The sequence below is a fragment of the Azolla caroliniana genome, unplaced genomic scaffold, assembly GCF_043228905.1.
Source record: "Azolla caroliniana isolate FFs.n. ecotype wild unplaced genomic scaffold, voAzoCaro1.0.p SCAF_20, whole genome shotgun sequence".
In the NCBI taxonomy this organism is placed as follows: Eukaryota; Viridiplantae; Streptophyta; class Polypodiopsida; order Salviniales; family Salviniaceae; genus Azolla; species Azolla caroliniana.
The window spans coordinates 12,196,208-12,213,344 of NW_028230455.1; the positions used below are offsets into that span (position 1 = coordinate 12,196,208).

The 17,137-nt window shown below is 37.3% G+C and overlaps 2 protein-coding genes across 3 annotated transcripts; both read right to left on the reverse strand.

Annotated features, from left to right (window-relative positions):
• Positions 1 to 1,440: 1,440 nt before the first annotated feature.
• LOC147851056 (large ribosomal subunit protein uL10-like) lies at positions 1,441 to 3,520 on the reverse strand. Its single transcript, XM_087335729.1, has 5 exons — positions 3,049 to 3,520; positions 2,567 to 2,635; positions 2,367 to 2,465; positions 1,865 to 2,257; positions 1,441 to 1,771 (listed from the first exon to the last, which is right to left on the reverse strand). Exons 1-5 carry the CDS (start codon positions 3,304 to 3,306, stop codon positions 1,625 to 1,627), a joined length of 966 nt encoding a protein of 321 aa, XP_087191855.1. The 5' UTR covers positions 3,307 to 3,520; the 3' UTR covers positions 1,441 to 1,624.
• Positions 3,521 to 6,285: 2,765 nt separating this feature from the next.
• Positions 6,286 to 15,041, reverse strand: LOC147851057 (DNA-directed RNA polymerase V subunit 1-like). Of its 2 annotated transcripts, XM_087335536.1 has the most exons (17): positions 14,935 to 15,041; positions 14,065 to 14,191; positions 13,869 to 13,984; positions 13,445 to 13,621; positions 12,819 to 13,100; positions 12,685 to 12,744; positions 12,372 to 12,566; positions 11,134 to 11,298; positions 10,866 to 11,000; positions 8,824 to 10,635; positions 8,584 to 8,747; positions 8,427 to 8,508; positions 8,225 to 8,316; positions 7,982 to 8,139; positions 7,035 to 7,315; positions 6,779 to 6,952; positions 6,286 to 6,696 (listed from the first exon to the last, which is right to left on the reverse strand). In XM_087335536.1, the coding sequence occupies exons 1-17, from the start codon at positions 15,025 to 15,027 to the stop codon at positions 6,556 to 6,558; spliced, it is 4,254 nt and encodes a 1,417-aa protein (XP_087191662.1). In that variant the 5' UTR covers positions 15,028 to 15,041; the 3' UTR covers positions 6,286 to 6,555. The 2 variants fall into 2 exon arrangements, 1 of the variants encoding a protein (XP_087191662.1); XR_015531593.1 differs by lacking the exons at positions 6,286 to 6,696; positions 6,779 to 6,952; positions 7,035 to 7,315 and having other exon boundaries at positions 8,002 to 8,139; positions 8,225 to 8,508; positions 8,824 to 10,630; positions 10,861 to 11,000.
• Positions 15,042 to 17,137: the final 2,096 nt, after the last annotated feature.

Genomic DNA, 17,137 nt, shown 5'->3' on the forward strand with positions numbered 1-17,137 from the left:
ATTGTGATAGCACGCTTAATTGAGGTATTTCATTGCAATAGACCCTCATACGATTGACAAAAAATTAAAATTTTTCACAAAGCAATAGGACACTCAAAGGTACTAGGGGGCATAAATATCTAGGATAGCTTCTAAATGCTCTACAAAATGAAGCAATCTTGTCAAGTTTAGTATAAATGGTGGAGAATCGAGATGATGGAAAATGTATATATATTGTTGCAAGGGTATGAAAACAGAAAAAGGACTATAATGCAAGGGAACATGTGTAGTGCTTCATTTGTTCATACAGAACCAGATGATACTATCTTCTTTTAATCTACCCAATGCTTAATTTCCAAACAGTCCCTTTAAGTTGATCTTTTAGTGATAGATAGATAGGCTTTATATGCAACATGGAAACTAATTTCGCAGCAAGAAGACTCACTATTATAAGATTATAGCCTCGTGTAAAAGCATCATCTCTTTGGCCAAGATGCTTGGGACTATAGTAGACCATTACAATTTAGTAGAAAAATGTATACTCACTTTGTCAACTGTAGCACTTGTGCAATTGTTATTGTAGGTCGGATTGTGAGAAGATCAGTCAAACCCTATTCATTCAAGAACTATAACCTAATCTGACTATTACAAATTTCTCATTGCGGTCTATAAAACTTTGCCATCACTCCTACCACAATCTTTAGTAAAGGTTACTCAATGAGTATCCGATCCGTGCTCGTAGGGATAAGGAACACAAATTTGGTGACCACATGGTTCTGCAAGAGGCAGCAGACAACAGATGATGGATGTCGTCTAGACAAACAAACAACCCATTAACTGACTGAGAGAAGAGGTTGCAGAAACAAGAAGAATGCCAACAGGCAATAGAAGAGATCCGGTAAGACTGGTCATTTTCCAGAAGCCTCCAGAGAATAGTTGAACAGACACCTCAAGTTTCAACTACGGAATCAAAACATTTACAACAGCAAGAGCTCCACGGACCTTGCCGACACCGAGTCAACATTACACACACTGGAAGAGCAAGAAACCACCTTTGGATAAATTCTCAAATTAAAAAGCAACAAACCTTTCATCAGATTAAGTACTTCAGAATTACCATTAACATTTTCCTATGAATCACACTCCATATATCATTTTGCTTGATTAACTGGTTCATATGGAATGCTATTCTGTAGCTTTTCATACTACAATTAGTTTATTCCATCCATACATATGGCATTATTTGTGCTAACATTACAGTACAATTAAGTGAGATAAATTAGTTCAAAACCTTAACAGGCTCTTCAAGAAATCGCTCCGAGTCATCAAACCCTGCTTCCAACTTCCAAAAAAAACATAACCATTTAAACACACCAGCACGTAGTAGTATTTCTAGTAATCCTCAATTCATGTTAAGCTTCCAACAAAAGATTCCACCAGATGAACTCGAATACAATACTCAACTAAAACATATAAACATTTAAATGACCGAAAAGAGGCAAATGAAGCCATAAAAATCGATCAAAATTAGCTACATTCTCAAAAACAGTGTTCTAAACTCTTACAAACATGAAAAGGCTGATGTTCTTAACCAAGAGGGGAGGATAATTTAAGAAGGAAAAACCTTCATAGCCATAGCTATGCCCTAATCAAAGAGACTGAAACCCATGTCATCATCAGATTCTTCCTCAGGCTCCGGTTTCTTCTCTTCCACAGCCGCTGCTGCAGGTGCAGAAGATTCACTAGCAACAGGAGCTGCAGCTACTGCCGCTACAGCAAACTTAGATGGATCCTATTACACAAAACAAAAGAATTGATCATTGACCAAAAAATTGTACTTCATCATATTATAATTTACAAATCAGACTAATTCAATTTTAAACACCTTTAAGAACTCCTTGATTTGCTCAACTTGTGGGTAAGTATACTCGGTCTCAACTGCAATCGCCACAAGGTTCTTGTAAGCATTTGCAAACATATGTGGGGCAGCGGCCAACGTGGGATAGCTCAGTCCTAATGAGAGGGCAGCAACCATGGATACTCCAGCTGCAAACTTCTCCATAAGATCATCTTCAGTCAGGTCCAGCACAGCCGGATCAAATGCAGACCCACTGTCATACACAGTTTGCACAACCAAACCATATGAAAATGGCCTGATCCCAAGTTTTGCTAACAATGCAGCCTCGGAGGATCCCACTTTCTCACCCTTGTGGATGAGCTCAACAGGGGCAATAATTTCCACAGTTCCCTTGTTAATCTTGGTGGGAATGTTGAGAACCTACACATAAATATATACATGGCCGAGAGATGTGAGTTATTCATATTAACATGACAATAGAAAGGAATAAATGAATAGTAAAGGAAGAAGAGAAACAAAACTGTTTTACCTGGAAGAAAGAAGTCTGCGAGGGATCCAAACCAGTGTTTCCAGGAGGCACAACCACATCGATAGGAGCTACCAGGCCAACTCTAGCAGGTGCTCCAACCTTTTTAGCATCAAATCAATCCAATATTACTTGATTGAACAATATCCAACTAATTTTCCATATAATAGAATTAAGGAATGTCAAATTTATTCGTGTAATACCTTGTACTTAGCAACCTCTTCACGTACTTCTTTCAAATCACCTTTCGTGAAGATGAGACCAACATTTCCCTGAATTAAATCAAATAGCCAAATTCACAGAAAGCTAACAGAAATCCGGAATTCACTTTGTAAAGATACTAAAATAAAACAGAATCATAGAGCCGGTTGAATTTATACAAGAGAAGAGAAGGTCATGTGCACCCTACATGACAACACCCTGCATTATTACAAACCCTAAAGATGCACATTAGTCGGTTCCACATTCATTTCTGCAGATGCAGGTGATTGATTAAATACTTATATGCAACAAAAAAAAAGGGAGTAAATAAGGACAAACAGATTTAGCAGACGGGAAGTGGCCATTCATCTCGACGTTTTCTTAATTCAGAAGAATAACCCATTCATCTTTAAGAAGAATTCAACAGATAGATGTATGCAGATATAGGCAGGAAGAACAGTAAATGGGGGGGGAAGAGACTTACAACGAGCAGAGGAATGAGATTCAGCCACTGAGTATCTCCAGTCTTCTCGCAATAGATACGAATGGTCCTCTTCATCATGGTGTTCTTACCCATGAGGACCACAGAATCGGGCCGGAGACCCTTCCTGATGCCCTGCATCTGCTTCGAACCCACGTTGTCGGCAGCGCAGATGAGCACGCGCTCGTACTGCTCTAGCAGCTCGCACATCTTCTTGTCATAGTGGACCTTCTTCTCTGCCTTCGTTCCTTTGAACCCCATAGCTACGGATACGTCTCTGCGTTGTTTCTTTCTGTCTCTGACTTAGACGAAGAAGAAGAAAAACAGAGTTTCTATGTAAACCCTAATTCTGACGGGAAAATCGGGGCCAAGCCAGAAAAGGAAACCTCCTGGACAAGGTGGACAGAGCAGAAGAAGCAGCTCTCTGACTCTTTAACCCTAATCTGCTTCTGCAGGAACACAGGGAGAACAGAGCAAGCCTAGGGTAAAGTTTTGTAAAGAAGAAAACCCTAGCTCCCTAAACCCACCAATTAACCATGGTTAACTCTCTCACCTTGGGTCCAAGGTTAAATTATACCCCCCAATTAACCATGGTTAACTCTCTCACCTTGTGTCCAAGGTTAAATTACACCCTCCAATTAACCATGGTTAACTCCCTCACCTTGGGTCCAAGGTTATACATATGTAGTATATACCCAACTAATGAAAAGGCTTTGAACTCTCATGCTCCAATGCACTCGCTCAGATTTTAGATCTCGGAAGAGTATGTGTGTGTTGTGGGCATTATTAACCCACCGGACCTGCATTAACACACCCTAGTGGACAGAAGAGAGACCTGATAGTAAATGTCTCTCTTCCTTTGATGGTCATACTCCCGCCTGGCCCAGGTCTCAGTAGGATACCCAAAACTTCCTTGTTGGATGGGTCGCTTCCCACACCCACTATAGAACAAATAAATTGACAATTTTCTAGTCTTTATGCTTGTTTTGTATAACAGAAGGACTTATACAGGGAATGACCTAACATTTTCAATCATTTTATATCATAATGTTGTTCTATTAGTCAAAAGAAGACATAGATCTTCCTCTTATTGACTCGACCTTTGGATTTTCTCATTCTCATGCTAATTAGTGAAGTCTAATGCACCCATTGTGTAAAATGATGTACCTAGATCTATTAGTTACCTTAATACCATTTTATGCATCTACTTATGTCCAAAGAACCTTGAAAGTCCCTTACCATTATTGAGTGAATAGGCTTCAGCCTTCTAAGATAGCCTTTACCTTAACCAAATTCCCACTTTCCTAATATTGTGAGTGAGTAGCATTCCAAATGAAAGTATTAGTGCATTTGTTTACATTTTTCCAAACATAACACCAACCACTTGAGATGATTTGTCCTTGTGCCAAAAATGTATAATCATTGAGGGATACATGCGTATGCTTCGAATGTCTAGCTCAATTACATCTAGGAGAAGTTGTTGAGGTGATCTTCATCCAATTTCGTCATTACTAAAACCATGATCACCCACAATTTAATGACAAACGTCATTTTCTCCAGATCATGAATTGCCATCTAGATTTGGTTGTACCCATTTAAGCCATCACAAAACTACATGCGTTGTGGTTCAACATTGTAATTTCATCTCTAAATGGTAGTAGAAATGGGTTGCCATAGGGTTGCCACACTTAGCTTCCCATAGTTCATATATGAAGTTTTCATTTTTCAATTGGGCCTACAATTATGGGGTTTCACCATTGTTTTTTGTTTTATCAAAGTGATGAACTATATCTACAACAACTAGCTACTTTATTCTTTTGTGCTTCTAAATTATATTTCTATATCCCATACAAAAATAGCCTAAATGAGGATGAATTACAAGAAACGCACCTACATTACAACTTACAAGCAACAACTCAATATACATGTAAACTAGATATATTCTCCTAAATATCCCCCATGTGTATGGATGTAAAGATCACCTTGAGTGAAAAATTAAGGTTGTCTAGTATGGATCAATTGGGAGTGATAAATGACTTGCTTTCAAATTAGTTATACGCCATTGTAGAGGATGCATAGTTTGATAATACATCTACATCAGATGCAAGTAGCAAGGATATAAGGTTATAGCCTTCCTTAGATGCTACTCCAACCAACCCTCTCTTAAGGTAGACTTGTTCCACTAGAGACACCCATATTGTGGTATTGTATTTGCTTCCAAACAAATGATTTTTGCATGTTCCAAACAATAGATATTGCACTCTGTCAATTCAAAGATAGAAAAGTCTGGTTTAACCCCTTTCAATTGGAAATGCCAAAAGAGGTAATAACCAAGATTAACAAAGATTTGTGAATCCGCAAAGCATTGTTCATATCAATGCAGCATAACAAATATTAGGAATGACATATGATGCATAAGTAAGTCATGCCTTCCTTTTACTTCAAGGAATCATGAAAACAGCTTCCATTATTTTGTCATGCCTTGAATTGTATGTATTCATTTTGCAATAGAAAATGTGGTCGCACACACAAGAGAATTAATCCACTTGTTAAGTACTTGCCATACGTAACACAAATCATGAAAATATCAATGCCAACATAGACATTGAGCTCATCTACACTTAAGGGAAAAAGTGGTAAAACTCCTCTCAAACTTTAGGCCAAAGGGCTATTCCAATCCATCACAACTTGGTAATAACTAAGTCTTCACTGGATCTCAAAGTCATGTGGTTTCATTCATTCACTACTTAAGATTGTGGCTATTTAGTCAGTCTCAAAAGTAAAAACAAATCACAGAGTATTGCTAATAGAATAGCCCCAAGCCGAGAAATAACCTGTAAAAAAAATTCTATTATCCCAAGTCGCACATAAAAGCAAAATATGTACATAAAAACCCATTGATATGACAAAAATAGAGATCCCCTAAAACACCCCAAGATCCACTTCATGAGTTGTCAATTAGCCTCATCTCCCAATTCATCTTCAAACCAAACAATCTCTGGACACGGCATATTTAGACAAACTACATGCCATACAATCTGTTGTCCATCGTAAACAATAGCAGTAAAGTCATTGACACAAAAATGAAGATATGGCTTGAATTCACCCATATTGTAGTCATGATTTGTCTCATAAGCCAATTTCAATCTCTAGTAGGCATGACTCTCTCTCTCTCTCTAATGCCATTTATTGTTTTGCCCAATTAGGCAAGCAGAGAAAAATAGGACTTGTTCATTTGACACAAGCACCATCATAATAACTTCACTTTATGTAGCAATCTGGAAATAGAAAGTTCTGAAGGAAAATATCGTACAAAATTAGATTAGTCTTTACTGGTTTAACATAATCGTCAGCACTATTATCTAACTTATAATATAAATTTATATATATATATATATGCATACCAATATACATATATCACATTTTGTTGTTTATACAGTGATACAACATGTTTTCTCATTCTATTTCATTACCAAGTGACAAACTTGGACATCTATATTGGAGCTATGTTCAGGACTTTCGCCACAATACTTCAAAATTTGCACCTGTTCCAAGCGGCGCAAGCTTTCCCCAGCAAATTGATGGCAATGTACCAGATAAGTCATCACGTTTCCCTTGCACAGCTGCTTCCTGGATATGCTTCACCGGATTCTGCAACAAAAAATGGAAATTTTAGAAATGTCACAACCATAAAATGCTGTCAAAATGATGACCATCATGCATCAAAAACCACCTTGAAAAGACCATGTGTCATTGGGGCAGAGACATGTATTGCATTAATGAAATCACGCAATCCAGAATGTGTCAAACCAACAACCTTCCCAGCATGAGTCATCATATCGGCCACCAACAACACATGCTCCGGATAAATAGTCTTATCAAACATGCCCAAGATGGCCTTCAATCTCTGCATTTAAAACAACAAAAAGTGGCAATGCATATTTACTAGCTCAATTGCATGACTATTTCTTAAAGGGAATGAAAATCACCTGAAATATGAATTTTTGTGCAGCTTCAATGCCATAAATCTCAAAAATGCCCTGAACACTACATGGCATGCTAAGTGACCAATCTATCAGATCTAAAACAGGAATGCATAGCTCCTTGACAATGAGCCATGCATCGCTCTTTTTCTTCACACAAGTATCCTTCAAGGTGATTTCAACAGCAACTTCTGAATCTCGGCAAGACTCTCTTTGCATAGATGTTGCCCATGTTTCTGATGACATGCCACTGGGTAGAATGGATATAGATTCCACACGTCTGTCACCTGCAAAATAAAGGTTTCTAGCAGCATGCAGTAACACATGACGAATCTTTTTCGAATAAAATTCATACGAAACTAGATCTTTACAATCCAGACTCTCATTACTTAAGCGCAATGAAGCCCCTCAGTGCATTTGAAAGTTACATGAAGATGTTTTATAATGTCTAAGCATTATTCATTCCATGTTCTGCTTGTTATATTCGAAAAGTGAGCAATAAACACCAACATGCTTTACAAGGTGTCCTCTGTTGTACAAACTTTGACAGGACAGGGGACAAAAGGGCTTCAGGAGATCTAGAGGAGCACTCATAAAGTGATGGTATCAAAGGTGCTTCATGATGCTTGACATAAGAAAATAAAAACCCGATGAATCCAAAGAGATCAACCACTCCATAGGTCTTCAGGCAAAAGGCCATTCTGCAATAACTATATAGACCTCAATCAATCAAGATCCTGGTTCAGTTACAATCTGGGAACGATTTCATCTCACATTACTTGACTTCATATCCAGAGATAGAGATGGTTGGTCACAAAATTTTACATAATAAGCTTAAACAAGATTCCATATGTTTGTGTCATTACCTTTACAGATATATATTTAACTTCTTGCATAATGGATAAATTATAAATCTGGGTTTAGGGTTTATGGATACCAATTTTGTGACATACCCATAATGGTGATTTCCCTTATGGAAGGAATAATATTATCCCTGATATCTGATAGAGGATCTTCAACAGAAGAAAGTTGACCATGGCTGATGCAAAAGCTTATGCAGGCAGATCCCAGCAAATATCTCGAGTCTGGACAACTGCTATCACATTGATCTCTGCTCAAGAGAAATTCAGTCATTTGGCATGAGAACAAGAAAAAATATAGAAAACGACCACTAATCTTATTGTCTCTTAGATTACCTGGAGTGGAAGGATAAACCTTCACACTGATGGTTCCTTTTCAGTTTCTGAACTACCCCTTTAACTGTTAGATTCCAGGTGGTCAACGCAACCTATAATAATTATTTATTAAGAATGAAGTTAACAATGTAGAAGCAAATGGATCTCATTTAATCTTACAAAACCATTTTGTCTAGCATGAAACTAATCCAAAGACACTAGCCTCGCTAAGTGATAGATGTACTATCCAAGGTGAATTCTTTGCAGGTAGAAGTCCTTCCCAGAATTCTGAATCTCCTGCATAGCTGTGTAACATATATGATGGTAGTTTAAAGAAGAGAATCACAGCACATCATTAAGAACTATGTTAGCAAACATACATGACTGAAGTTGATATAAGCAACATATCAAGGTCAACATGTCTCAATATCTTCTGAATGTGGATGGCTGATTTCTCTTTTGAGGAGACATGAAGAGACTCCGACATGAATAAAATCACTTTCCGGTCATTTTTCTTCAATACTTTTTGACAGTACAAGGTATCCTACACAGGAACGCATATTGCTTAAGTATTCAAGAATAACATTCAGAATCTGGGGAATCACGTTCACCACGAATACCTGCAAATACTCAAGTGGACAAGAATTGGTGTTATTGGCTGAAACTTTAGCAGATTCCAATAATGCTTCATAAGCTGGTTGTGCAATAGCCATTGCAGCTAGTATCCCAACTGGTTCTCCAGCTAAATATTTAGGATCTTTCTGTGTATTCTTTACTTTGTTGTCTTCCTTGCACGCTTGCAAACCTCCATATAAAAACTGAATTACGTGGTTATTATGATGGTTCCTGACTGTACCATCATAATAGATGTGAACATCGCGACCAAAGAGCATCAGGTTCTTGAAAAGAACACCCGGCTCACTAACTCTCAATGCTTGATATATCGCAGAGTCCCGGAATGATATTGTTTGCATCATGAACTCATGAGGGGTGAGTCCTTCAACAAATGAATTCTCAACTAATCTGTCTCTCTCTGAGATAAGCTTGTGTTTGCCTCTGAGAGACTGAAACCCTACACAGCCAAATTGCTCCACAAACTTCTTCACTGAACCCTTGGATCCAGCAGCAACCATTTTCATCATTGAATTGTCTTCAGGAACATACTTGAGTATCACATCTTGGATCCCCGAGATCAGTTCCTGCATGTATTGAATCCGAAGCTCTTCAAAACTTGGAGACTGCATTCCAAATTTTCTTATATGACCATTGATAGATTCCTCTTGTATAGAGGTTAGGCAATTCAAAGAGTGAATTTTAGAATTTGAACGATATTCAAATTCATCAAAGTTCTTCCTGATTTCATTTTTCATGGCACCTCTAGTTTTTGAATTACATGTTTCATACACATCACGAAGGCCTGTACTAAAGCCTACCTGTGACAGCCATAGGGTGAGCATTATTTGACAAGAACTCAAATAATTCAAGGCCACATGACATCCATATCTCTTAACAATGGATCGAAGAAGACCATTTGAATTTCCCAGCCATCCTACCTGGCCTCTTGACTCTAAGATTTCACTTCCTGATATCAAAACACCTGGTTCACTATAGTCAAATCCTTGTGGAAGTGGAAGCTGGTAAAACTGACTGCCGGTAAAGAATGCCCCTTTTGGTGACTTAATTATTGCTGGTTTTGGCATCCAAGAATCACTCCATAAACATCCTTGTTCCATAGTTTCTTTCTTTATTAGAACTTGGGAGCTTGTTAGTTTATGGGCTGCAAGCAGTGAATCTTGTGTAAGTCCAAATGTGCAAACTCCCCCATGTGAGGTTAGCATCTGGTTTTCAGCCATCGTGAGATGAACTTCTGCTCGAGACTCCATTGATTGTGGAACAAAAACAGCTAGACAATCTCCATCAAAATCAGCTCCCATTGGTGGACATATAAGGGGATTTATGGCAAACGTTGGAATGTCCAATATACGCACTTTTAACCCTATTAAAGAATGTTTATGGACAGAGGGTGGACGATTACAGAAGACTAAATCCCCATCTTTGATTGGACGTGCAACTTCATCACCAATTTCCACATTATAAACTTCACACTGTGTCAAATCTGTTTTAATACCACTGCGAATGTACATCAATGCTCTAAAGTAACCATGTACTTGATTATACTCGTTTTTCATATTCTCGAAATTATGTCGAGTGACAGTTTCCCAAACTGTCAAGCCTTTGGATACCTCAATAGGGATGCCTATCTCGTCCAATGATAGAAAAGCATCACCTGTCAAAACAGCTCTAGCTGAAAAACTGCAAACTTTTGCTACAATTAAATCATGCAATTTGTTTGTGCAAGATGATTTTCTAATCTCCTTCTTTGATTGCCCTCGACTGGCATATTCAGACACCGGCTCTTTATTACCTCTGACCTGAAATGATAACTCTATCATGAATAGGTTTGTTTTATCACTATATGCACAAATGGAGGCATATATGATTTCATGTTTAAGAAAACATTATCACATTAAAATGGTTAATAAGTTCAATATGAAATGGGTTTTCATTTCAAGATAAAAGTTACAAATTTCAGTAATCTACTTCTATGACGGCTACTAGATTATGATGTCCAGATATTGGGTTTACATCAATGGAACTTTACCTTGGGTGCACCTTTCAGTCGGAAATAGTGAGAAATGAGAGATTGCATTTTTTCAATCGAAATCATTCTTGCCATTTTACGATCCTGACTGTGTTTGAATCGTAAAATTGTCCTGAGCTTTTTCGTTATTTCATCCTGAATTATACACATGAACTCTTAATGAACCAAAATGTATTTCCTTATCTTAACCATTAACATATCAGAAAAGTCTATCATCTCTTCATATACCTAAAGACAGAATAAACGGTTTAATAAAAAAATAGCTTACTGATCCAAATTTCCATTGAGATACTCCTGGCTTCTCAGGAATACGATTACAGTTGGGTGGGATCAGGATTGATTCAAGGACTAATCCTTCTGGTCGAGCAATTTTGCTGTCTATTTTCATGCCTGTAACTACTTGATCAGAAACCTTCTTGAGAATTTTCAAAGCCTGGAAACCAGAAAAATATCATACATTCTCAAAAATGTTTGAGTTCTTGATGCACTTACAGAAGACAAATATCTCTCATTAACATTATGCACATTTATAAAAAAATTCCCATTAATCTAGTAAGACAAGTATGCCATTAATATTGTGTTCATTTATACTTCCATGCAATTTCCAATTAATTCTAGTAAGACAAATATGTTGTTAAACCTTTGCTCGTTTCTATTTCAATGTAATTTCCCATTAATTCTGGAGTAATGTTTCTGCATAGAAATATGCTTTGCACCAAATATATCAATAGTATCTGGTTCACAGGGATTACTGGGGAAAAAAGCCTTATCTGGCAGCTTCAATGCTCCTTTGCTATGAGTCCAGTAAACAATACACCTCTCGCTAAATCCAAGGCATAAATTATCGAATCTAAGGCCTCTCTTCAGAATGTCAAAATTTGATATAGTCTCAAGAAATACACCGATTCATCACAACATTGTAACAATTATCAAACTATGAAAGTATACCATTACAATGCAATAATGGTTTCTTCCTTCATAGATGAGCATAGTTTATTGAGCATTGCCCATACACCCAATAAGCAGTTAATGATCTAATTCCATATACAATTATCAAACTATGAAAGTATACCATTACAATGCAATAATGGTTTCTTCCTTCATAGATGAGCATAGTTTATAGAGCATTGCCCATACACCCATATACAAAATTCCCATTGATGACTAAAGCTTAGTGTATGCTGATCATAATGTAATTTCATATAACACAAATAATGTTGTTATCATCCTAGGAAGCAAGAAGGTATGAAAGAAAGCTCTTTGCTGATATTTTAAAGGATTTGCATATGAGCTACCATAGTATAGATGACAAGTACTCTTCAGATACAAGAGTAGTCGTAACCTACTCATTGCTGGGCCTAATTTCATTGTATATTTTTTGCCATGCAGGTGTTCTATACAAGAATGAATGCAAACTAATTACATATTTAGGAAACTTGAGTAATAAAAAATTTATTGTGCTTGCGAGCTCACAGTTTCTGGGCTTGAGTGCTTTGAGTAATATACCTCAGAAGGTAGTAAATATTCTTTCCCAGTATCGAAGTCCTCAGGTTCTTTCCCAAGGTTCTTCAAGTAATCTCTAACTGAAGGATCTTCCTCATCAAACTCAACATATACTTTCTCAACCACAGTATTGTTTCTTTGGTTGTCTGTGAGAACACTCCGTTCCAATTTAATAGAAACTTTCGGATATGTTCCTTGCTGTTAGGGGTAGCAAATGAGGAGGTAGGAAGAAGGAAAAAGAATAAAGCTTACTGAGCATGGGATCTACATTTTCTCTGAGAAATTTCAACTGGTGACAAAGGCACGTAGTTTATACCTTGCAGTACTTGCATTTACTTTTCCCAGCATCTGCAACATTGTTTGCATTTGCAGGCTTCTGTTTATTCAGGAGTCAAACAATTTTAAAGCTTCAGATCAAGGATTTGGACAAGAGTATTTGTAAGTTCTCACCTGTGAAGAATTTTGCCTCCCCGATTCAACATTGTTTCTTTGGCCTCCATTAACAGTCTGTCTCAAAGTTGACTTATTTAAGGGCGGTATCGTGTTTTCCTCCTCGTCACTGGACAGATCAATCACAACTTTACTAGAGGACTTCTGAAATTTTCCGGGAACATTTTGGGATGGCTCACTACATTCTGATATTTGAGGAAGAGGAACCAGCGCGAGTTGATCAGAATTCATAATGAACTCCTTATCATCTATCATTAACATATCACTATTTTCTGCTGGTTCCTGAAGAACAATAACTTATGACCTTGTCAAGTAAATGGAAAAAGAATATACCAAAATAACAATATTAAACTTACTCTAGCATTTATGATTTTTTGAAATCCATGCTTATCTATTTCCAACATATTAAATTTAGCAAAAATATTGTATCTCAATGCAAAATTATATTTGATTTTAAAGGCAGGATTTCAATAGTGGGAAAACTGGAAAGTCTTCATGCTACAGTCTACTTGTATGTGATTTCTCTTTCCTATAGTTTTCACTTTCCAAAGCTTTCAGAATCACTTGAAGAGTCAACATGAAAATGATATAAATTAAAGAGTTAAAAAAGTTATTGCATGTTTTACCATTTTGGGTCGGCAGATGATTGCTGAGCAGGTTGAAGGAGCAGAATGTACGATTGTACCTTTCCCTTTCATGGGAGGAGAATTATGTTTCCTCATCTTTGGCTTTTCATCAATATCACAATCCATAGAATCATCAATCATTTCCATGAATACTTCCATCCCTTTTGGTGATTTTTTCTGCGATAATCCATTTCTTAAATATGTAAAGTTAAGTAGAACTTACATTGCATTTTATTCAGGCCACGGCTTTCTTTTCTTGCACCCTATTTTAAGAAGTTATTCAGGTTGCATGCATCATATTAGATTTTCCTAAATGGATCTTGGAAATCATCTAACTAAATAAATAAAACACATTACCAATTATCAAAGTAAACATATAACATAAAAACTGAATCAGTTTGATATCAAGCTTCCAATACTTTACCATCTCAACCTTCAAAGAAAGACAGCTTAAGCACAGTCTGTTCAAAATCTTCACAACTTGAGACACATAATTTGGATGATAGACCGCATTTGTTAGCACAATGTGTCCAAAATGCCCTGGGATTAAAAAAGTTGTATTTTTTTAAGTGCACAATTTATCACTTACATGTGATGGAATTAGTGCTAGAAAAGCATACCTTCACATTTCATGGGATGGCTCTCTCCACAGGATTTACACATGAACTCCTGATTAGGCAGACCAAGTCTGCTGTCATTGACTTCAAGCCGACATTCACCCTTCCTATCATAAACTGATATTTTCCTCTGATAAACAATGCACTTTGTCAAAATTTATTATTTTATTCTAGAATAATATCAACGCAAGGTCAGTTCCAAACAACAAAGAATTTGTTCTTTTAAAATGGCATTCTCACAAACAAGGCCGGTTCCATACACCACAAGCACATTGGAAATTTTAACAACTCAAAGTAATAGGCTAGTGAATGCTATAAAAATTCCTAACCTCACGCACAAGCATATTCTCTACTCAAAGACAATCCCTTACTAAAAGACCCCGCAACCAATCACAATGACTAGCTTAGCAATATAACCTTATTTTTCTCATCTACTTAGATGTTAAGCACCAAAAAACCTTCTTTTGAAGGACTAGTTAGATGTTGGCACCAAGCAAAACAATAAAGGAAATCTTTTTTTGCATTTAATTAGGTGTTAGAAATTCTTCCATACCTACAAAAATTCCTTTTTCCATCTACTTGGATGGTTTCAAACCATATCTACATAGCCTCCCTTTTTTTAATCAATTGAGATGTTTTGCAATTACTTGTATGACTTACCAAACATATCGAGACATATAGAATTTGTAAATTGTAAGTTTTCAATAAGCTAGTTCTATGTAGAGAAACGCATCCATCCTTTAACAGCTTTATGGCAAGACAGAGATGTTTGAAGGAAAACTAATCAATGAAGTCGTGTGAAATATCCCATCTTAATCTATTTATGTAAAAAAGAAAGAAAAAAAATCAGGGGTGAGCAAAGTCATTACTTACAACATGTTCAGTTGAAAGCAAACCAAAGTGAATGCCTGTCAGTTTTGCATGTGGATATAGCTCAACGCACCCTTTGGACAGATTAGAGTCCATGAATTATCCTGCAAAAAAAAATTTAAGTCATTCCTTTAGAAAGAAGTCAAACACAAAAAATGAAACAATATGGGATGCAACATGTGGACATGGCCATGAGATATATACGAAGGTCATAGAAGAAATGAGAGAAGTACGTTGAAGACTTGGTTTCTTGGAGCGATAGACGGATTAGGGTTACAAACAGTAGGAAAAAGGAAGAGGTATATATGTAAAGATGGATGATGCATTTAAAAAAACAGGGGGGGAAGAAGAAGAGAACAGGGGGATAAAAAACTTTACCTATATGGGGAAATTAATGTGGGGTTATATGCTGCTACCTGAATCTGTACATGACCGAGGGTTTAGGGTTTAGGGGTTAGGGGTTAGGGTTTCAGGGGATTGATGAGGGAACACAGAGAAGAACAGAGGAGTGGGGAAGAATGGTGTCCCTCTTGTTAGGGGCATTTTTTGCATGTTAAGGAGTTGGGGTGCAAAGAGTGAGTGCCAACTTCATCACAAAGCAAACAACACTTCTCTCTGGCATCTCATATCTGGTCCGCCAGTTCGGATGGTATCTCATATCTGGTTCGGCAGTTCGGAGAAGACACGTTTTGTCGGTTAGACGGCATATTTCATGAGTCAAGCAGTCATGGTATCTCATATCTGACCTAGTTCGGAGAAGACATGATTTGTCGGTTAGACGGCATATCTCATATCTGGTCCAGCAGTTTGGATGGTATCTCATATTTGGTCCAGTTCGGAGAAGACATGTTTTGTTGGTTAGACGGCATATCTCATATCTAGTCCAATGGTTCGGATGGTATCTCATATTTGGTCCAGTTTGGAGAAGACATGTTCTGTTGGTTAGACGGCATATATTCAATACATGTGTCAACATGGCATTACTCCAGAAGTTTCTTCCTAAGTTCTAGGTTAAACCTATTGGGGCTGGGGGGACTATCATGGAAAATACTACTTCATGTAGAGTGGTTACTCGCGCATTGAGCCTTGTCTGTTGCCACATACATGACTGCAGAAGATGGGCGTATCCTCTAGTTGTGCTCACTTTCTTTTACAAGCTGAAACTTCGAAACATTTTACCTATGGGACTGCATTGAGTCTCAATTGGCCTAGCAACACCTCCTTAGAATATTCACTATCTACTTTCCCCCATCGGTATTCACATTGGGAATGGTGGTTTGGACATCACTTGTTGGTACTATTTTCCATTGCAATGTTGAATCTATGGACCATGGTTTTCACACTAACTCAATAAGTGTTTGTGTATTTCCATTAGTGTCTTTGCAGTTTCTAGGGATCAGGAAGGAGGTGCTCCCATTATGGGAGATATTGAGTAGTACTACTACATATAACATTTGGAAGGCTCGGATGCTCTCTCGTTTTTCATCAAGTTAGAGCCTCACCAACTAGATTGGTAAATAATATTTGGTTGGACATGGTTCCTACTTTGAAGGGTCAATGGGATTGTATTATTGGAGATTTCGACGATAAAGTTGCGCACCGCCATCAGTTTCTTACTTTGTAAAAAGCTACTCTACTTATGTCCTCGAAGAATGACACTCTTTTTTGTCACATTCAGCCACTAAGGTGGTTGTTCCTTCCGTTGATCATTTAGGAATCAAACTTTGTAAATTGTTTACTACTACTAAATGGATATCTTTTTGAGAAAAAAAACACTTCTCGGGTATCTCTTCTCCACACAAATACAAGCACTCACTCATATCAACAAAACAACATTACTTGTGTTTTATGTATTGGGGGAAATAAGATGCATGACGGGGGGGGGGGGGGGTGGGGGTCAGGGTTATAAAAACTTTCATGAATGTCTTTATTTCAATATTTTTCCTTTTGGACGACTTCATTCCATCTTTATGGAAGACGATGTTGTAAGTTGAGGGAGTATGTTGACTATTCTTATATTGTGGAAGAATGGTAAATATTAAAAAGTGGATGTTGAATCTACATCCAAATGATATAAATAGTTTATTTGAATCGCGGGTTTACGAGAATAAGCCCATTGATCATCTTTTGTGGGATTCAGGTGAGTGGAAGTGGCAAATCATATCAGCACAAGGAATACTAGGTAAGCAAATCCCTTTTTTTTAGT